This window comes from Chiloscyllium punctatum, chromosome 29, assembly GCF_047496795.1.
Source record: "Chiloscyllium punctatum isolate Juve2018m chromosome 29, sChiPun1.3, whole genome shotgun sequence".
In the NCBI taxonomy this organism is placed as follows: Eukaryota; Metazoa; Chordata; class Chondrichthyes; order Orectolobiformes; family Hemiscylliidae; genus Chiloscyllium; species Chiloscyllium punctatum.
Genome location: NC_092767.1, coordinates 60,890,749 through 60,905,747, shown reverse-complemented (window position 1 = coordinate 60,905,747; position 14,999 = coordinate 60,890,749). Strand labels below are relative to the sequence as shown.

The 14,999-nt window shown below is 40.6% G+C and overlaps 1 protein-coding gene across 1 annotated transcript in view; it reads left to right on the top strand.

Annotated features, from left to right (window-relative positions):
* The window catches only part of LOC140454455 (ras-related protein ORAB-1-like), a 44,539-nt gene that overhangs the window by 20,848 nt on the left and 8,692 nt on the right, over window positions 1–14,999 (top strand). The window contains exons 2-3 of the mRNA XM_072549206.1: window positions 7,147–7,219; window positions 13,391–13,486. Coding sequence (XP_072405307.1) covers window positions 7,147–7,219; window positions 13,391–13,486 — 169 coding nt within the window. The remainder of the gene's footprint in view (window positions 1–7,146; window positions 7,220–13,390; window positions 13,487–14,999) is intronic.

The window sequence follows — 14,999 nt, the reverse complement described above, 5'->3', positions numbered from 1 at the left end:
GAAGGAAAGGGACTAAGGGTTAGTCAACATAGTCTTGTATGTGGGAAATCATGTCTGAGAAATCTGTTTTTGAAATGAGGGCAGAGTAGTGATGTAAGGACTTCAGTAAGGCATTTGACAAATTCATGTTGGACAAGTTAGTAAGGTTTGATCACATGGAATACAGGGAGAATGAGCCATTTGAATATACAAGCTTTTAGGTAGATGTGGTGTTGCTTTTCAGACTGAAGGCCTGTGATCAGTGTGCTGCAAGGATTGGTGTTGGGTCCACTGCATTTTGTACATAAATGATCTGGATGTGAACACAAGCATGGTTAGTAAATTTACATGTAACACAAATTGGAGGTGTAGTGGATAGTGTATGCTTCCTTTTGGAAAGGCAAATCAGGACAGCAGTTGTACACTTAATGGTACAGTCCTGGGGAAGTGCTGCTGGACAAAGACCTTAAAGTTCATAAGCTGGAGTTGCATTTAGTATGCTTGCCTTTATTAGTCAGTGCATTGAGTTGGGACATGTTGCAGCTGTACAGGACACTGGTTATTCACTCTTGAAATACTGAATGCAATTCTGGGGGTGTCTCCCTACTTAGAAGGATGTGAAATTTGAAAGGGTTCAGAAGACTTGCAAGGATATTGCTAGGGTTAGATGGTTTACCTTTATAGGGAAGGCTGAATAGGCTGGGCTAATTTCTGTAGAGCTCAGGCTGAGGGGTAACCTTGAGAGGCTTAAAATCAGAATGGATAAGGTGAATGGACAAGGTCTGAGGTGGGGAGTGTCCAAGATTAGAGGGCATACCTTTCAGGTAAGGGGAAGGACTTAGACTTAAGGGCAACTTTTTTCATGCAGAGGCTTGTGTATTGAAGTAGAGGCTAGTACAATCTCCATTCCCATCTGGATGGGTAGGAGTAAACGTTGAGGGGTACGGGCCAAATGAGGCTAGACATGTTTAGGATATCTGGCTGACTTGGACTGAAGGGTCTGTATCCATGTAGTACAGATGACTACTCTGAGCTTCCCTCCTTTTGAGCATGACCGCTCCTCCTAATGTTGGAGTTACACTCTCCAGACAAGTGGGATGTATTCACCACACTAGTACTGTTTTTAGATGGAAGGATTTGGAGTCAGTTACCACTGAATTCAACTTTTGATCGGCTCCTATAGTGAAATAGTCAGTTTCTCTTGCTGGAGAGGGTCATTGACACTTGTGATGTATAGGCAAATGTCTCAAACAATGTTCTGGTTTCTCCCTCTAGACATGAACTGCTTCCTATCTGGAGTTATGGGTGCTGAAGTTTTTATGATTAGTGAGCATGCTTATTTCCAACATTGAAAGGAAGGCCACTAAAGTAGCTGAAGATCCTTGGATGAAGGACCCTACCACAAAGAACTGAAGAGCTCTTGTAGTGTAGTGGTGGTGTCCTCTCCTGAGACAGGTTCAGAACCTACAGCTATAACACCTGAGCAGTTGCTTTAGGAAGTATTGAGACTTCATCCTGCAAAGATGCATCTCGAAACCTAGCTAGAAATAGATTTGGCTATTCAACCCCTGAAGCCTGCACTACCATTCATGTGGCTGATCAATAGCTCCATTTAACCAGGAGTTATCTCCTTCACAGTATTTAACCTCAACCACTTCCTGGGTAGTGAATTCCATAGGCACTCCACTCTGAAATCTTTCTTCATCTTGGTCCTATTTTAATAGTTTATTCTTAAGCTATGATATTTGGGTCTGAACTCTCCTGTGTCTAATCTGTCTAGTCCTGTCACTCAACTTAATCCTCCCCCATTCTTAACTCTAGTCCATTTTACAGTTCTAACTAACTCCATCTCCTTGTACATCAGTCTTGTCATCCCAGGAATAAATTTGATAAATGTTTGCTGTTCTATCTGCAGTTTTTTGGTCAAATTACCTGAAAAATCTTGCAATACCCTATGCCAGGTGTGGTCTCACCAATAACTGCTGCAGCATATCAATGTTCCTGTAATCAATATCTTGCTATGATGGCCAACAGTTTGTCACCTTTTAGTCTGCTACATCTGCTCATTCAATTTCAATGAGCCAGGCACCTCCAAACCTTTCCTCACTTTAAAGATTCAAACAAATTCATCCTATTTTTGCTACAAGTGAATACCTCATTTATCCACATTATGCTGCACTTGCCCACTTAGCCTGCCCAAATCTCTCTAGCTCTGCATCTCCCTCCATTCACATTCCAGCCTTTCCATCTGCACAAAGGTTGCGTTTAGTTCCCTCATCTAAATCATTAAACTGTGAATAGCTGGGGTCTGGACATCTGATCAAACTGGCATTAACCTCCCACAATCTCTTTTGCCTGTCAGGGCACACCTATCACCATGTTTGAATGAATAAATGCTACTGCTAAAGGTAGCAAGCTGTGCTGCTATGGTTGGGGTAAAGATAAGGTAACAAATCCTAAAATCATATGCTCTGCAATTGATGTAGAATGGAAAATTGTTCTCTTCAGTAAAATGATCTTGGGAGGACAGACAGGAATTTTAATCTTTGTGAAATTTCAACTTAACAGGGCAAACTTCTTATTGGCCTGCTTTTAATCATTCTGACTTGATGCCAGTGTACTGTTCTGTAATTAATGCTAAAGTACAGCTAAAGCTGTTTACCTAGAGTTGAATTCCTAATATGATTAGTTTTCAGACTTGACATTTTAGTTCTGGTTCTCCAGTAGTACCAGAAATGCAGGTTCTTAGTTTTAATTTCCTGAGTTAGCAGAACCACAAAGGGGAAATGAGTGGCAACTTTTAACACTATATAATTGAGCCCAACTGATCTGAGCTGAGGTACTGAGTAAAGTTCAGTTGCACTTCAGTATTATGAAATTAATTGTTGTGCAGTAAGGATGTTACCTGCATAGTGTATCAATGCAAATGGCTAGTGCTTGTAGATCTGTAGTTTTATCAGGATTGCTTGTGCAAAGCTGACTGTTTTATAGGTCTTGGTGTTAATGTCCTAAGGCATTTTAAAAGAATATTTTGGGCTATATCTCTGGAGGAGACACTAGAACAGTTAACTGAGTTTTTTCAAAAGGGGCAACTTTGTGTGGTTTGTGTGGAATGAACTGTTGGACTTGGGTAAAGTTTAAGTACATAGGAAAAGCTTGAAGTGATATGGGTCAAATACAGTAAGAGACCAGCTTTTAATTTGGGAACATGGTTGGTGTGGACTGGTTGGATTCATGCTGTTACTGAAAGGGTTATAGGGATTCAAAAAGTTGGGTTTCGTTAACAAACCTTGGAAATGCAATGGAGGTACATCAGATTTTTGGTGTCCTGCTGGTATTAGATAGCTTTCAAGAATGGAAGCTTCAAAATTTGCAAGGATTTGCTCCTATGGTAAGACAAATCTCCCCTCAGCTAAAGATGAAAAAATTTGATCATTTGTCAATAACTACTTGGCTGTAGACCAGGCATGAGTTTGCTGCCTCCTTACCCTGTCTGCACTGGTCTAGCAGTCAGTGAGCCAAGACTACTGTTGCATTTCTAACTTTCAGCATCAAAATCTGAAGGCTGCCTAGACTTGGGGAGGCATACAGATTGCTTGAAGTTCCTCAAGTGGATTTTAGCATGAAATGGATATGGAATGCTTGTAGTTAATGGTTCTCCTATGTAGAAGGGGTCAATGGGTTGGATTAAGACCTGCTGAAGGAAGAGTGGCAACAGTTTATTGCTGACTTCTAGTGAAGGGTAGAGATTGTATTGCTGGAAAAGCAGTTTAAAATCTTGCAAACCCAGTGAGCTAGCTATGAATCCTGTGCTTTTGTTCCTTTCAGGCCTGTGGTGGGTGAAATGTGGGGGTAGGGTGTCTTTGTATTGTCATGATGAGAAATCACTCAAGGCCTGTTTAGGTTAGATGGCTTTTTCTGATCCTAAACTCAACCAATTGTACTGGCTCAACTTTGGGTGAGTTTTGGACTGTTTGCTCATTATAGCTCAAGAATAAACAATGGGTTGACCTGCCTCACTTTAACGTGAGGGAAATATTACATCACTGAAGTAATTTGGAGATGCTGCTGTTGGACTGGGGTACAAAGGTTAAAAATCGCACCAGGTTACAGTCCAACAGGTTTAATTGGAAGCACACTAACTTTTGGAGCAACACTCCTTCAGGTGATAGTGGAGGGCTCAATTGTAACAATTTATAGCAAACATTTAGTGGTGTAACTGAAGTTATACACTAAAAATTGATTCTGTTAAGCCTTTCATCTGTAAGAACAGTGGTTCACTAATTTCATGTGTAAATCAAAACCTTTTTAAAGTAGCATTCTCAGGTTCGCTGTTAACAATGGTGATAGCTAGACAATATGAAGATGGTAAAAACAATAACTGCAGATGCTGAAAACCAAATACTGGATTAGTGGTGCTGGAAGAGCACAGCAGTTCAGGCAGCATCCAACGAGCAGCGAAATCAACGTTTCGGGCAAAAGCCCTTCATCAGGAATAAAGGCAGTGAGCCTGAAGCATGGAGAGATAAGCTTGGGGGTGGGGAACTAATCCAGTAATATGTTGAAGATGCTGGCCCTGTATTCTGTCTATACCATGATGTTTAGATTGATTCTAATCTTAAAGAGAATCTCTACATGGTAGACAGAACACAGGGCCAACACCTTCAACATAATGTCTAGCTCTGTTCTGAGATAATCTAATCATGGTAGCCAGCACAGAGCTAGACATTATGTTGAAGGTGTTGGCCCTGTGTTCTGTCTACCATGATGTTTAGATTGATTCTAATCTAAAGAGATAATCTAAATATCATAGTATAGACAGAATATGGGGCCAGCACCTTCACATTGTCTAGCTATCACCATTGTTAACGGCTAACCTGAGAATGCTACTTTAAAAAGCTTTAGTTTCACAACTTTCATGTGTAAATCGTCACTGTATTCTAACAGATGAAAGGCTTAACAGAAGATCAATTTTTAGTGTATAATTTCAGTTACATCACACTAAAGTTTTGCTATAAATTAAGATAGAGCCCTCTGCTATCACCTGATTAAGGAGCATCGTTCTGAAAGCTAGTGCTTCCAATTAAACCTGTTGGACTATAACCTGGTGTTGTGATTTTTAACTATCATGAGGCAAGTTAACATAATCCAAATGCAGTTTTCAAAGTACATTTCAAGGAGTTCTTGAAGTTTGAAGATGCAGTTTGCAATCAACTAATCCTCAATTCGTCAATTGTAGATATTGTTTCCTTCAGTTATCCTGGATTCATTCACTTTGAGCTGTAGAATAAGATCAGTGTGGAGGTGGGAAATAAACATGGTTGCAAATGAATGCAGATCTTCTGCAGAGATGCAGGTAATAGAGATAATTGAATATAGAAAATACAAAGGCCTGGCATCTTATGACAATGTCAGGAACATGGGGTTTCTGCTTGCCATACTTTCTCTCATGAATGTTTGCCATGCCTTCTGAGCTATAGATAAGAGATCAAGTGAGATTAAACTAGCTTCATGGCCTGCTTCTGGTGTAAATTTCTTCCATCTAATGTTGTCTTACAATTAGATTAGATTACATTAGTGTGGAAACAGGCCCTTCGGCCCAACAAGTCCACACCGACCAGCCGAAGCGTAACCCACGCATACCCCTGTATTTACCCCTTACCTAACACTACAGGCAATTTAACATGGCCAATTCACCTGACCGGCACATCTTTGGACTGTGGGAGGAAACCGGAGCACCTGGAGGAAACCCACGCAGACACAGGGAGAACGTGCAAACTCCACACAGTCAGTCGCCTGAGGCGGGAATTGAACCCGGGTCTCTGGCGCTGAGGCAACAGTGCTAACCACTGTGCCACCATGTCGCCCACAATCTAGAGCAAGATTGGAAGATTATGGCAAGCTGTTCTGTTTCCCCCTAGTTCCCCCTCCATTAGCCATCTGGATCAGTGGTCCACTTGGCTCACCTTATTTCCCAACACCACATCCAACAATGTCTTCCTGGTGCCATGAATCAAGGAGGTTCTCCCCCAAACACATTTCAGAAATTCCTCCCCTTCCTTACAATTGACTCTAACATTATACCAATCGATTATTTGGGTCATTAAACATCCCGAATCACCCCTATGTATTTTGGACACATCTGTGATTTCTCCACAGATTTATTCCTTAAACTTTCATTATTTGGAGGTTGGGAGAATAACCACAACAGTGTGCTCATCTCCACTTTGCATTTTAACTCTCATCCAATGGATTTTGTTCCTTCCCCCTGCCAGGAGATTCTCTTTTTCCAACATGACAATGTTTTCCCTAATTAATACATCTGAACTACCTTCCTTTTAGCCTTATCTTTCCAGAACACTTCGAAGCTTTTGAAACTCTTGGGCTAATATTTTTTCTTAAGAGTAGCAATTTTGGTATCAAACTGGGGTTAACCAGCCTTTGACTGTCATGAAAATTGCAGCCTGGTGGTAAGCTACCTCAATATTCTGATTCCTTGGTGACTGCAACATTGTTTAGAAATGAATTTGTAAGTCTGTACATTGATTAAACTTTGCTTGAAGAGATCTTTTAAAAACTGGATTGGACCTGGGGAATTTCTTGCAAATACAAACTGGTTGCTATTGAACAGGACTCTAACTTGTGCTTTCTGCAAAGTCTCAAGAATAGTACAAAGCCAGAACTACCTGATCAAGTTCTGATCATCACTTAGTGTAATTGCTAGACTGTTGATTTAGCAGCAAATTGGCCTGAGTTGTGCAGAACTAAAGGTGCAACCAGCAGTCAGTCTGACTTGATAGTGTTTTAGCATTTCCAAATCTGGTGACATTACTGATTTGAGGGCTATCAATTCCTTCAATTAGGAGCCTTGTGGCCAAATAGTGCCTGGTTTAAGCTACTATAGAGGAAGAGTAACATCCATTAAATGAAATACTTAAGTAGAACTTGAACGTTTCTATGGGGAATCTCCTATCAATGGAAGTACCCATGTTAAATTTTTTAATGTCTAGCTTCTCTCTATTAAAGCAGTAATCTTTAATCAGTTCCTGACTTGGGCTGGGATTGAAATCTCACTCAATGGGAAAAGGGTACACTTAAAGGCTGGTTACTTCTATAGTTGCAGAAACACAATTGCTTGCTTTTATCTAAACTCTTTCTCCTTTTTAGTGACTACTTGTTCAAGCTGCTTCTGATTGGTGACTCTGGTGTTGGCAAGTCTTGTCTGCTGCTCCGGTTTGCTGTAAGTACTTTGTGCATGCTTTCCTCATGAGTTACAATCAGGTCATATCACTTGTCCTGAAAAGTACAATTTAAGATAGTATTAGAGATGCTCAAGTTATTTACCCAATTCCCCTTGACCTGCCATATTTCTAAATGCTGCTTATATTACTGACTGACTTGAGGTTGTGCAAATCAGCCAAATTGGCATACCTCTAGTATTACAAGTGGCTCCTTGCTATGATTTGTCAAGCATGCCAGTCAATGAGACAAGGCCATCAAAGACAAATGCAAAGCCAGGTTTGGATGGCCCCAAAGAATGAATTACAGAATTTGGGACCTAGAAAGTGTGGTGTCACCAAGTTCCATTTTGCAGTAAATTAATCTTAACACCAGTAAGATTAGCAAGAGCTTTGCTGTGCTAATGTGGTCAGTATATTAAACTTCTGTGAAGTGGTAAAGTTAGCTTGAGGATTCAGTTTGGGAGAAGATTTGTAGCTCAGGCGCTTGTTGTGGTTCTGTTCACCGAGCTGGGAATTTGTCTTGCAAACGTTTCGTCCCCTGTCTAGGTGACATCCTCAGTGCTTGAGGACTTGTACAAATATCTCAGTTGTGATGTTTTAATATTTGGGTCCAAATTTAGATTTATGGACATGATTTTCACTTCAACAATGCCAAGAGATGTCAGAATATCAACCACTACATGGCCTTCAATGATCTGACATCACTTTTGACAGTGCTAAGGAAGACCCTGTCAAAAGTAAGTTGTCCAGTGAGATTCATCAACTTGTATCTGAATCATACAGCACAAACAGAACCTTCAGTCCCACTTGCTTATGTTTAGCCCACATACCTCCACCTTTCCTATTCATGTAACAATCTAAATGTCTTTAATGTTGTAACTGCATCTCAATCTACCATTCCATATGAGCCACCCTCTGACAAAGTTGCCCCTTGGGTCCCTTTTATCTTTCTCCCCTCCCTTATTTTAAACCCTAATTTTGAGCTATTTTACCCAAGGAAAAGACATTAGCCATTCACCTTACCTATGTCCCTCTGATCTTAACTTACAAGGTCACCCTCCGCATCAGACACTTGTGGAAAATGCCCCAGCCCTTCCTATACCTCAAACCATCCAGTTCCAGCAACATACTGGTAAATCTCTTCTGCACCCTCTAATTTAATGTTCCATATATGCAGGGCAACTAGAACTGTAAAGTACTCACCAACATTCTGTACAAACTCAGCATGTCTCAACTCTATACTGAGAAGGTCTGAGCAATGAAGGTGAGCATGTTGGATACCTTAACCCTATCTGTGATAACTTCCAAAGAACTCTGTACCCATCAGGTCTGGATGACCTTATCTACCTTCAGACCTTTCCGCTTCCTTATCAGTGGCCACTACACTCCTTACTCCTAACTGTCAAAGTTGGTACACCACTGGTGCTTTCCACTGAATACTGCAAAGCACTTTAGTTCCCCTGTCATTTCTTCCATTACTTTCCAGTCTCATTCCTCACCAACAAAAATGTTGGATGGTCCCCACTGGTGATATGACTGAATCCTTTACACAAGTGATGGCATCACCCTCCTCCGTCTCCCCACTATCCAGAGCAAGCTTCCCAGTGATGTGGGCATTGTCTATAGCATGGGTAAAATTTCAAACTCAACCCCCAATTAAAATCTGGAAGAAAACATTTTAAAAAGCTGGAAAACTCAGCTGATCCAGCAGCATTGAATGGAAATCAATTAGCTTCAGGTCTGGTGACCCTTCTCAAGAGCTGATGATGCTGGTTCATAAGCAGAAGGCAGGGATGGGGTAAGGTGTAAACATGTGGATAGAGCCCAAAGGGGGAGAACAGTTGGACAGAAAGGAACAATAACATTGGGCTAAAAAGGTGAATAGCTATTGGAGACTAAGTGGCTGACAATAGTGTAATGGCACCCTGTGGGGTAGGGGGCTAGGATATGAAGAGTTCATGCTTTAAAATTATTGAACTCTGCATTAAGTCTGGAGGGCTGCAGGCTCTCCAAGCAGAACACATGGTGCTATTCCAGCTCGCTGAGCTTTATAGGAACATGGCAGCAAGCCAGAGGTGGAGATTTTTACCAGGGAATGGTAAACTGGTAGGCAACTAGAAGCTTTCGTGCAGACAGAACCACTCTTCTGCCGAGTGGTCACCCAACTTCATCTTCTCCAATATAGAGGAGAGCCCATTGTGAGCAGTGAATGCAGTAGACTAGATTAAGTGCTATTTTGCCTGGAAAGTTTTCCTCTGGATACTGAGGAAGGAGGTAAATGGGGCAGGTGTTAAACCTTCATTTGCAGGGAAAGGTATCCTTGGGGTGTAGTCTGAGTGAAGGAAGAGTTGGCCAGTGTCTCTGAAGGAATGGTCCCTGCAGAAGATTTGGAAGGGAATGTCTGGTAGCATCTTGGTGGCTGATCACATTGCTGGTGGTATGGCAGGTAAGGACAAGGGAACCCTATCCCTATTGCAGAGAAGAGGGGTGAGGATGGGAGTGCAGGAGATGGGTCAAACCTGTTTGATCCAAGTTGACAAGTGCTGGGAATCCTATTCATCATCCTAGCTAAATTGTTATCCATACTTTTGTCCAACTGTTCGTTCTACTAGTGTTATCCCTACCTATTGTTTACTCCTCTCTCTCCATTACCTTTGTATACAAACCATTTTCCTAGATACCATTCTTTCTGAGGAAGATAACCAGACCTGAAATGTTTTTCTCTTCAGAAGCTGTCAAACTTGAGTTTTTCTAGCAACTTTTTTGTTTAAAACAGGAACTTTGTTTGGAACATCAGCATGGAGATGACAATATCTGAGAATCCTCTCAATGCCTTCATAGAAATTACTAAAGAATTGGTCTTAAACAAATTTCTTAGCAGCCTGTCTCAGGTCAGCTTCCAGTAATGACTGTTTAACATTGGAAGCTACCTCCATTTTAAGGCTGGTATTGATTCATTGCCACATCTAATCAGTGCTGCCTTTGGACACCCAAGGATGAGTGTCTTTGACACTGGCATAGTGCTTATACCAAAAATCTACTGTATAAAGGAGTTGTGCCTTCCAACTATATATGGCTGTGGAACTTGGACTACAGAGACATCCTAGAGACTCTTGGAAGTTCCATTGCTGCTGTTTGAGATTGTAGATCAGCTAAGAGGCTTGGTGTATTAATACTAGCACTCTTGAAGCAGCTCAGCACCAGCATTGGCTGTGATCATGTGGGATACAAAACACATCCTTTGTCTGATTTTTGAGGAATTCTCTCTAAGGCCATCTGAAAAGAAGACAAAGGACATAGTTTGAAGACTGTCTAGGTTCCTGAAAGATGTGCAAAACTGTGCTTGAGGGACTGTTCCTAGAAAAAACTAGGAGCAAATTCCTGTCTGAAGGAAAAATTCTTATTCCTGTGAAAGTACAAGAAAGGAATGCCAATGGTCAAGGACCACTTCCACTCTGCTCAAAGCCTACCAAGTTTTTATCCAAATGCAGGGTCATCAGCCAAAAAGATTCACGAACCAATGACCATTTCCTAGGTACACAAGCATTTGCATTAGTGACCATTCTTTCTAAACAACTATTAGACTCTAAATGAGGGAACACTTTTTATAGTACACTTTTGTTGACCTGTACTACAGCCTAGTAGATATGTAGTGCTTCACAGCCTCCACTCTTTTATTTGTATCACTTTAGCTGCTTCCCATTTTATACATCTAGTTGTTCACCTCTATAGAGTTCCACCATCTCTATATGGTGTTCTAACTTTAGTGACTAATACCTAGTACTGTGCTGCTGCAATGACAGAATTTTTCTGTCAGCCTTGTCAAACTTTAATTGTCTCTGGCTAAGCTAGTTCATTCTCTTGACCTTGGATCTTTGGTTCATGTAGTATGAACATAAAGGCCAAAGATGGTCAGTGGTTTTAATTACACAAATCCAATGACTTTTGCCTGCCTTTGGAATGTACTGGTTAAGCTAGTAGCCCTTTCATGGAATGTTGAATTCATTAGCCAAAACAGTGTTAACTCAAAGGTGATTAGTTGTGTCAATGTGACAAAGCTGTTTTTAATAGTAAAATGCTGTTGTGGTCTAAACTGTTGTGGCCAGCTTCAATTCATGGGTGGCTGAGTTCACCCTCAACCTATCCTGAAACGGAGTTTAAAAATTGTACGTTTTCTGTAATATTAGAATTGACAGGTATTCTCTGCTTTTGGAAATGGAAAACTTTATTGAAAAAGTAGTAAGCAAAGTTGAGTATCAACTTCAAATTTAACAATCTTACTAACATAACTAAGTTCTCTACCACAAATCTAAGGTGGGAGCAACTGAAGAGGTCTTTAAGGGCTGAGGTGCAAGGGCAAGAGTGATCATCTTTTGAAAACCATGCAGTCTTTATATTTTAGCTATAAATGTTATAGTTGTGGTTATATTGCAATTAAGAGGCTTGTGCATTTTTGTACCTGGTCCATCCACTAGATACACAAGACATTTTGCATTATCAATTTTTATTTATTATGATTAGTCCAGGAATAGTGAGTCTTGATTTCCAACATGTGACCTTGGAGGCATGACAGCAAATGTCTTACGCTCTCTCCTGGGCTTGCAAGTTCCAGCTGTGGCTGGTATGCCATATAATCACTAAGTGTTTTTATCCTTGCTCCACTCAAATTTTTTTTTGAGGGAGAAAATAGCAGCAAATCCTTAATTTTTTTTAACTGGTTTGAAAGTCTATGGTCTAGTCTTTTGGCTATTGTGATTAATTCCCAGTCAACCCATAGGGCACTGAATTAATGTCCTCACTTGCCCCTAGTTGAAGACACCATAACGAAGTAAGGGATTAGGGTGATTGGTGAATGACTGAAAAATGTTAAGTTTGGGTGGCACAGTGGTTAGCACTGCCTCACAGCGCCAGAGACCCGGGTTCAATTCCTACCTCAGACTGTGTGGAGTTTGCACATTCTCCCTGTGTCTACATGGGTTTCCTCTGGGTGCTCCGGTTTCCTCCCACAATCCAAAAAATGTGCAGGTTAGGTGAATTGGCCATGCTAAATTGCCCATAGTGTTAGGTGAAGGGGTAAATGTAGGGGAATGGGTCTGGGTGGGTTATGCTTTGGCGGGTCGGTGTGGACTTGTTGGGCTGAAGGGCCTGTTTCCACACTAAGTAATCTAATCTGATTCTTGGTCCAGTTCCCAGTATTTCATCTGGTTTTAAAATGGCAGCATAGTGAACTTGTAAATCTTTCAAGGGGCTTTCATGGCTTCTAACTTTTTGGGCTCATTCAGAAGTTCCTTTTTAACTTTCAAAAAGTCCTTGATCTCGGCCAGGCCAGACCACTAGGAACTGTATTGATTTTGGTGACTATCTATCGCTTTAGTCTGGATGGGGTTGACCTTTTGGCTGTAGTCTTCTATCCAAGGCTATTAAGATCTAAAGTTTGCTCCACCTGATCCATAAACTCCAAATGAGGTTGGAATCCACCCTCCAAATCTGGTTTGTAGCTTTTTTTCATTGCATCCAACAATAGAACTGAAGTGAATGAGTTTTCAATGTTCATGAATTGCTCCTTATTCTCCAGAACTGCTCATCAGATACTGTCAAACCTTTACCAGAGTCTGCTTCCCTTGGATAAGTTTGATTTCGAAGTGTGGTGTGCTTAACTGCAGTTTTAGAATTTTATGACTGTAGAATTGCTCAATTTTAATTTGAGGTGCTATTATTTCCATGGGTCATTTCTGATCTTTCCCTGTCTGCACTGCTTTACTATAGCACCTAGATTGTGGTAACTCTTTCAATAACCACATGAACCTTTAAAATCACTAGCTGCTTCACCTTGTTTATGCTTTTCAAACTGAACAGAATTGTTAACTCTCTTCAGTCATTGGTTTCCAGTAACTTTGAGAACCATAGACTTTCATTACAGATTCAGTGGTTTCAGTCACTATCGGTGACAGTAAGCTTATCTTAAACACTCAATTCAAGCAATTTAAATTTATAAACTTGGGTGGACTTTTAATCCCTGTGGATCACTTATTTTGGATGAACCAGAAATATGATGAATCTTCATTATAACAAAGTCTACTTCTGATAAGTTTCAGGTGATGGATGTGTTTGAGGCAGGAAGTGGATGAGTGGTACTACCTACTCCCTCATAAGCCTGGTTTCTTTTTCAGGATGATACATACACAGAAAGCTACATAAGTACCATTGGTGTCGACTTCAAAATCCGGACCATAGAATTAGAGGGTAAAACTGTTAAGCTACAGATTGTAAGTATGTCTGTCTGGACTATAGTCAACACTTTTTTGGCAGTCCAGTTCAACTTTTTGCTTTATGACTTTGTTATTTATTCCCAATTATATCAAACAATAGCTTTAATTGTCTAGAGCTTGAATAACGATTGCCATTTCAGAACTTGCAAGAAAATCAAATTTGATCAGACCTGTGGGTGTGGTTTCTTTGGCTCCAGGTACAAGAATTCATGCACTTGTAGTGGGGTGAGGTGCATGAGTAGGTTGTTCATATTTGAATTGGGTAACACTTGCTGTGCAGTGGCTTTTCAAGTGTTTGGTGTGGATGAGGGGAAGAATGTCACCTTGTTCTAGTCCAAATCCAATATAAATACTGTGGAGACTTAATCCATGACTTCCATTGTGCAGGCGAGGAGAAATTAAGGTGTGCTTGATGCAGTTTCTGGTGGATCACTTCAAATAGGAACCCTTGAGCCATCTTCTCATTGTGTCTAGTGTCTAAACACTTTATTGCAATAAACACATTTTTGGCATGGACAGAGCATAACAATTCAGGCAGTCTTGGTAGCAAAATTTAAGCCTAGAGCATTGGAAAATCTCAAACTGGAGGGAACAATAAATTTGTGTTCATGTCAAAATACTAGATTCTGTCCTTGCTATACAGCATCTGTGTTCTGAGGGGTTTTCCAATGCTCTGGAGTTAACCTTGCTGCCAAGACTACCTAAACTGTTGCACTATTTTTAGTTCATTGGTTTATTTCTTCCCAGTAATAAAGCTTTCAAACTGCTTTGACGTCCTTCATTGTGACAGGGTTATATTTTTCTCAGCTGGATGGGATGGTCTCCAAAAACATAACTTGTCAATTCTCCTTTTTCGTATCCGAAACAAGTTGGGACTCTAGTTCTAAGCTTCTGTTTGTGAAGGTGAATAAGATCTGTTTGAATATTTACAAATATTCAATTTTAATTGGCAAGAAACTCTTCAATTGAATATCATTCCTTAGAGGCTAGATGAACTAGTTCAAGGCCTTGGAATACTTTATTTTCTCCCCACACCTCAAACTATCAGAACTGAACAGTCTCTAACATGGAGTTGAGGAATGCCAGGATTCACTAATTGATTCAGTGAATGGTTGAGGGAAAGTTCTGATGAAAAAGCTGGCTGATTGGGGTGGGTTGGTCACTGGCCTAGTATCTTGTATCCCTTGGTTGCTGTGAATTCTGTGGTCAGGGTTCTAGAGGTGGCAGATATTGAGCACTTTTCAGAATACGTAAGAGCAATTGCAATCCAGCTATACTGTAAGTTTTGGGATCTTTAATTGGGAAAAGCTATTGGAGTGCTTTGAGTTTCTTGTACAAACAGCAACCAACTTGCCTTTTTCTCTATCCAAGGTTAGAGGGTTTGCACTGAATGCTGACAATTTGCCATGGTGGATGACAATTTTTGGGGCTTGTGGAATAGGAGGGTCAGTATAAATTTAAAGTCAAAAGACTGGGTGTGGTAAATGGTTGAGTTTAAGACTAGAAGATG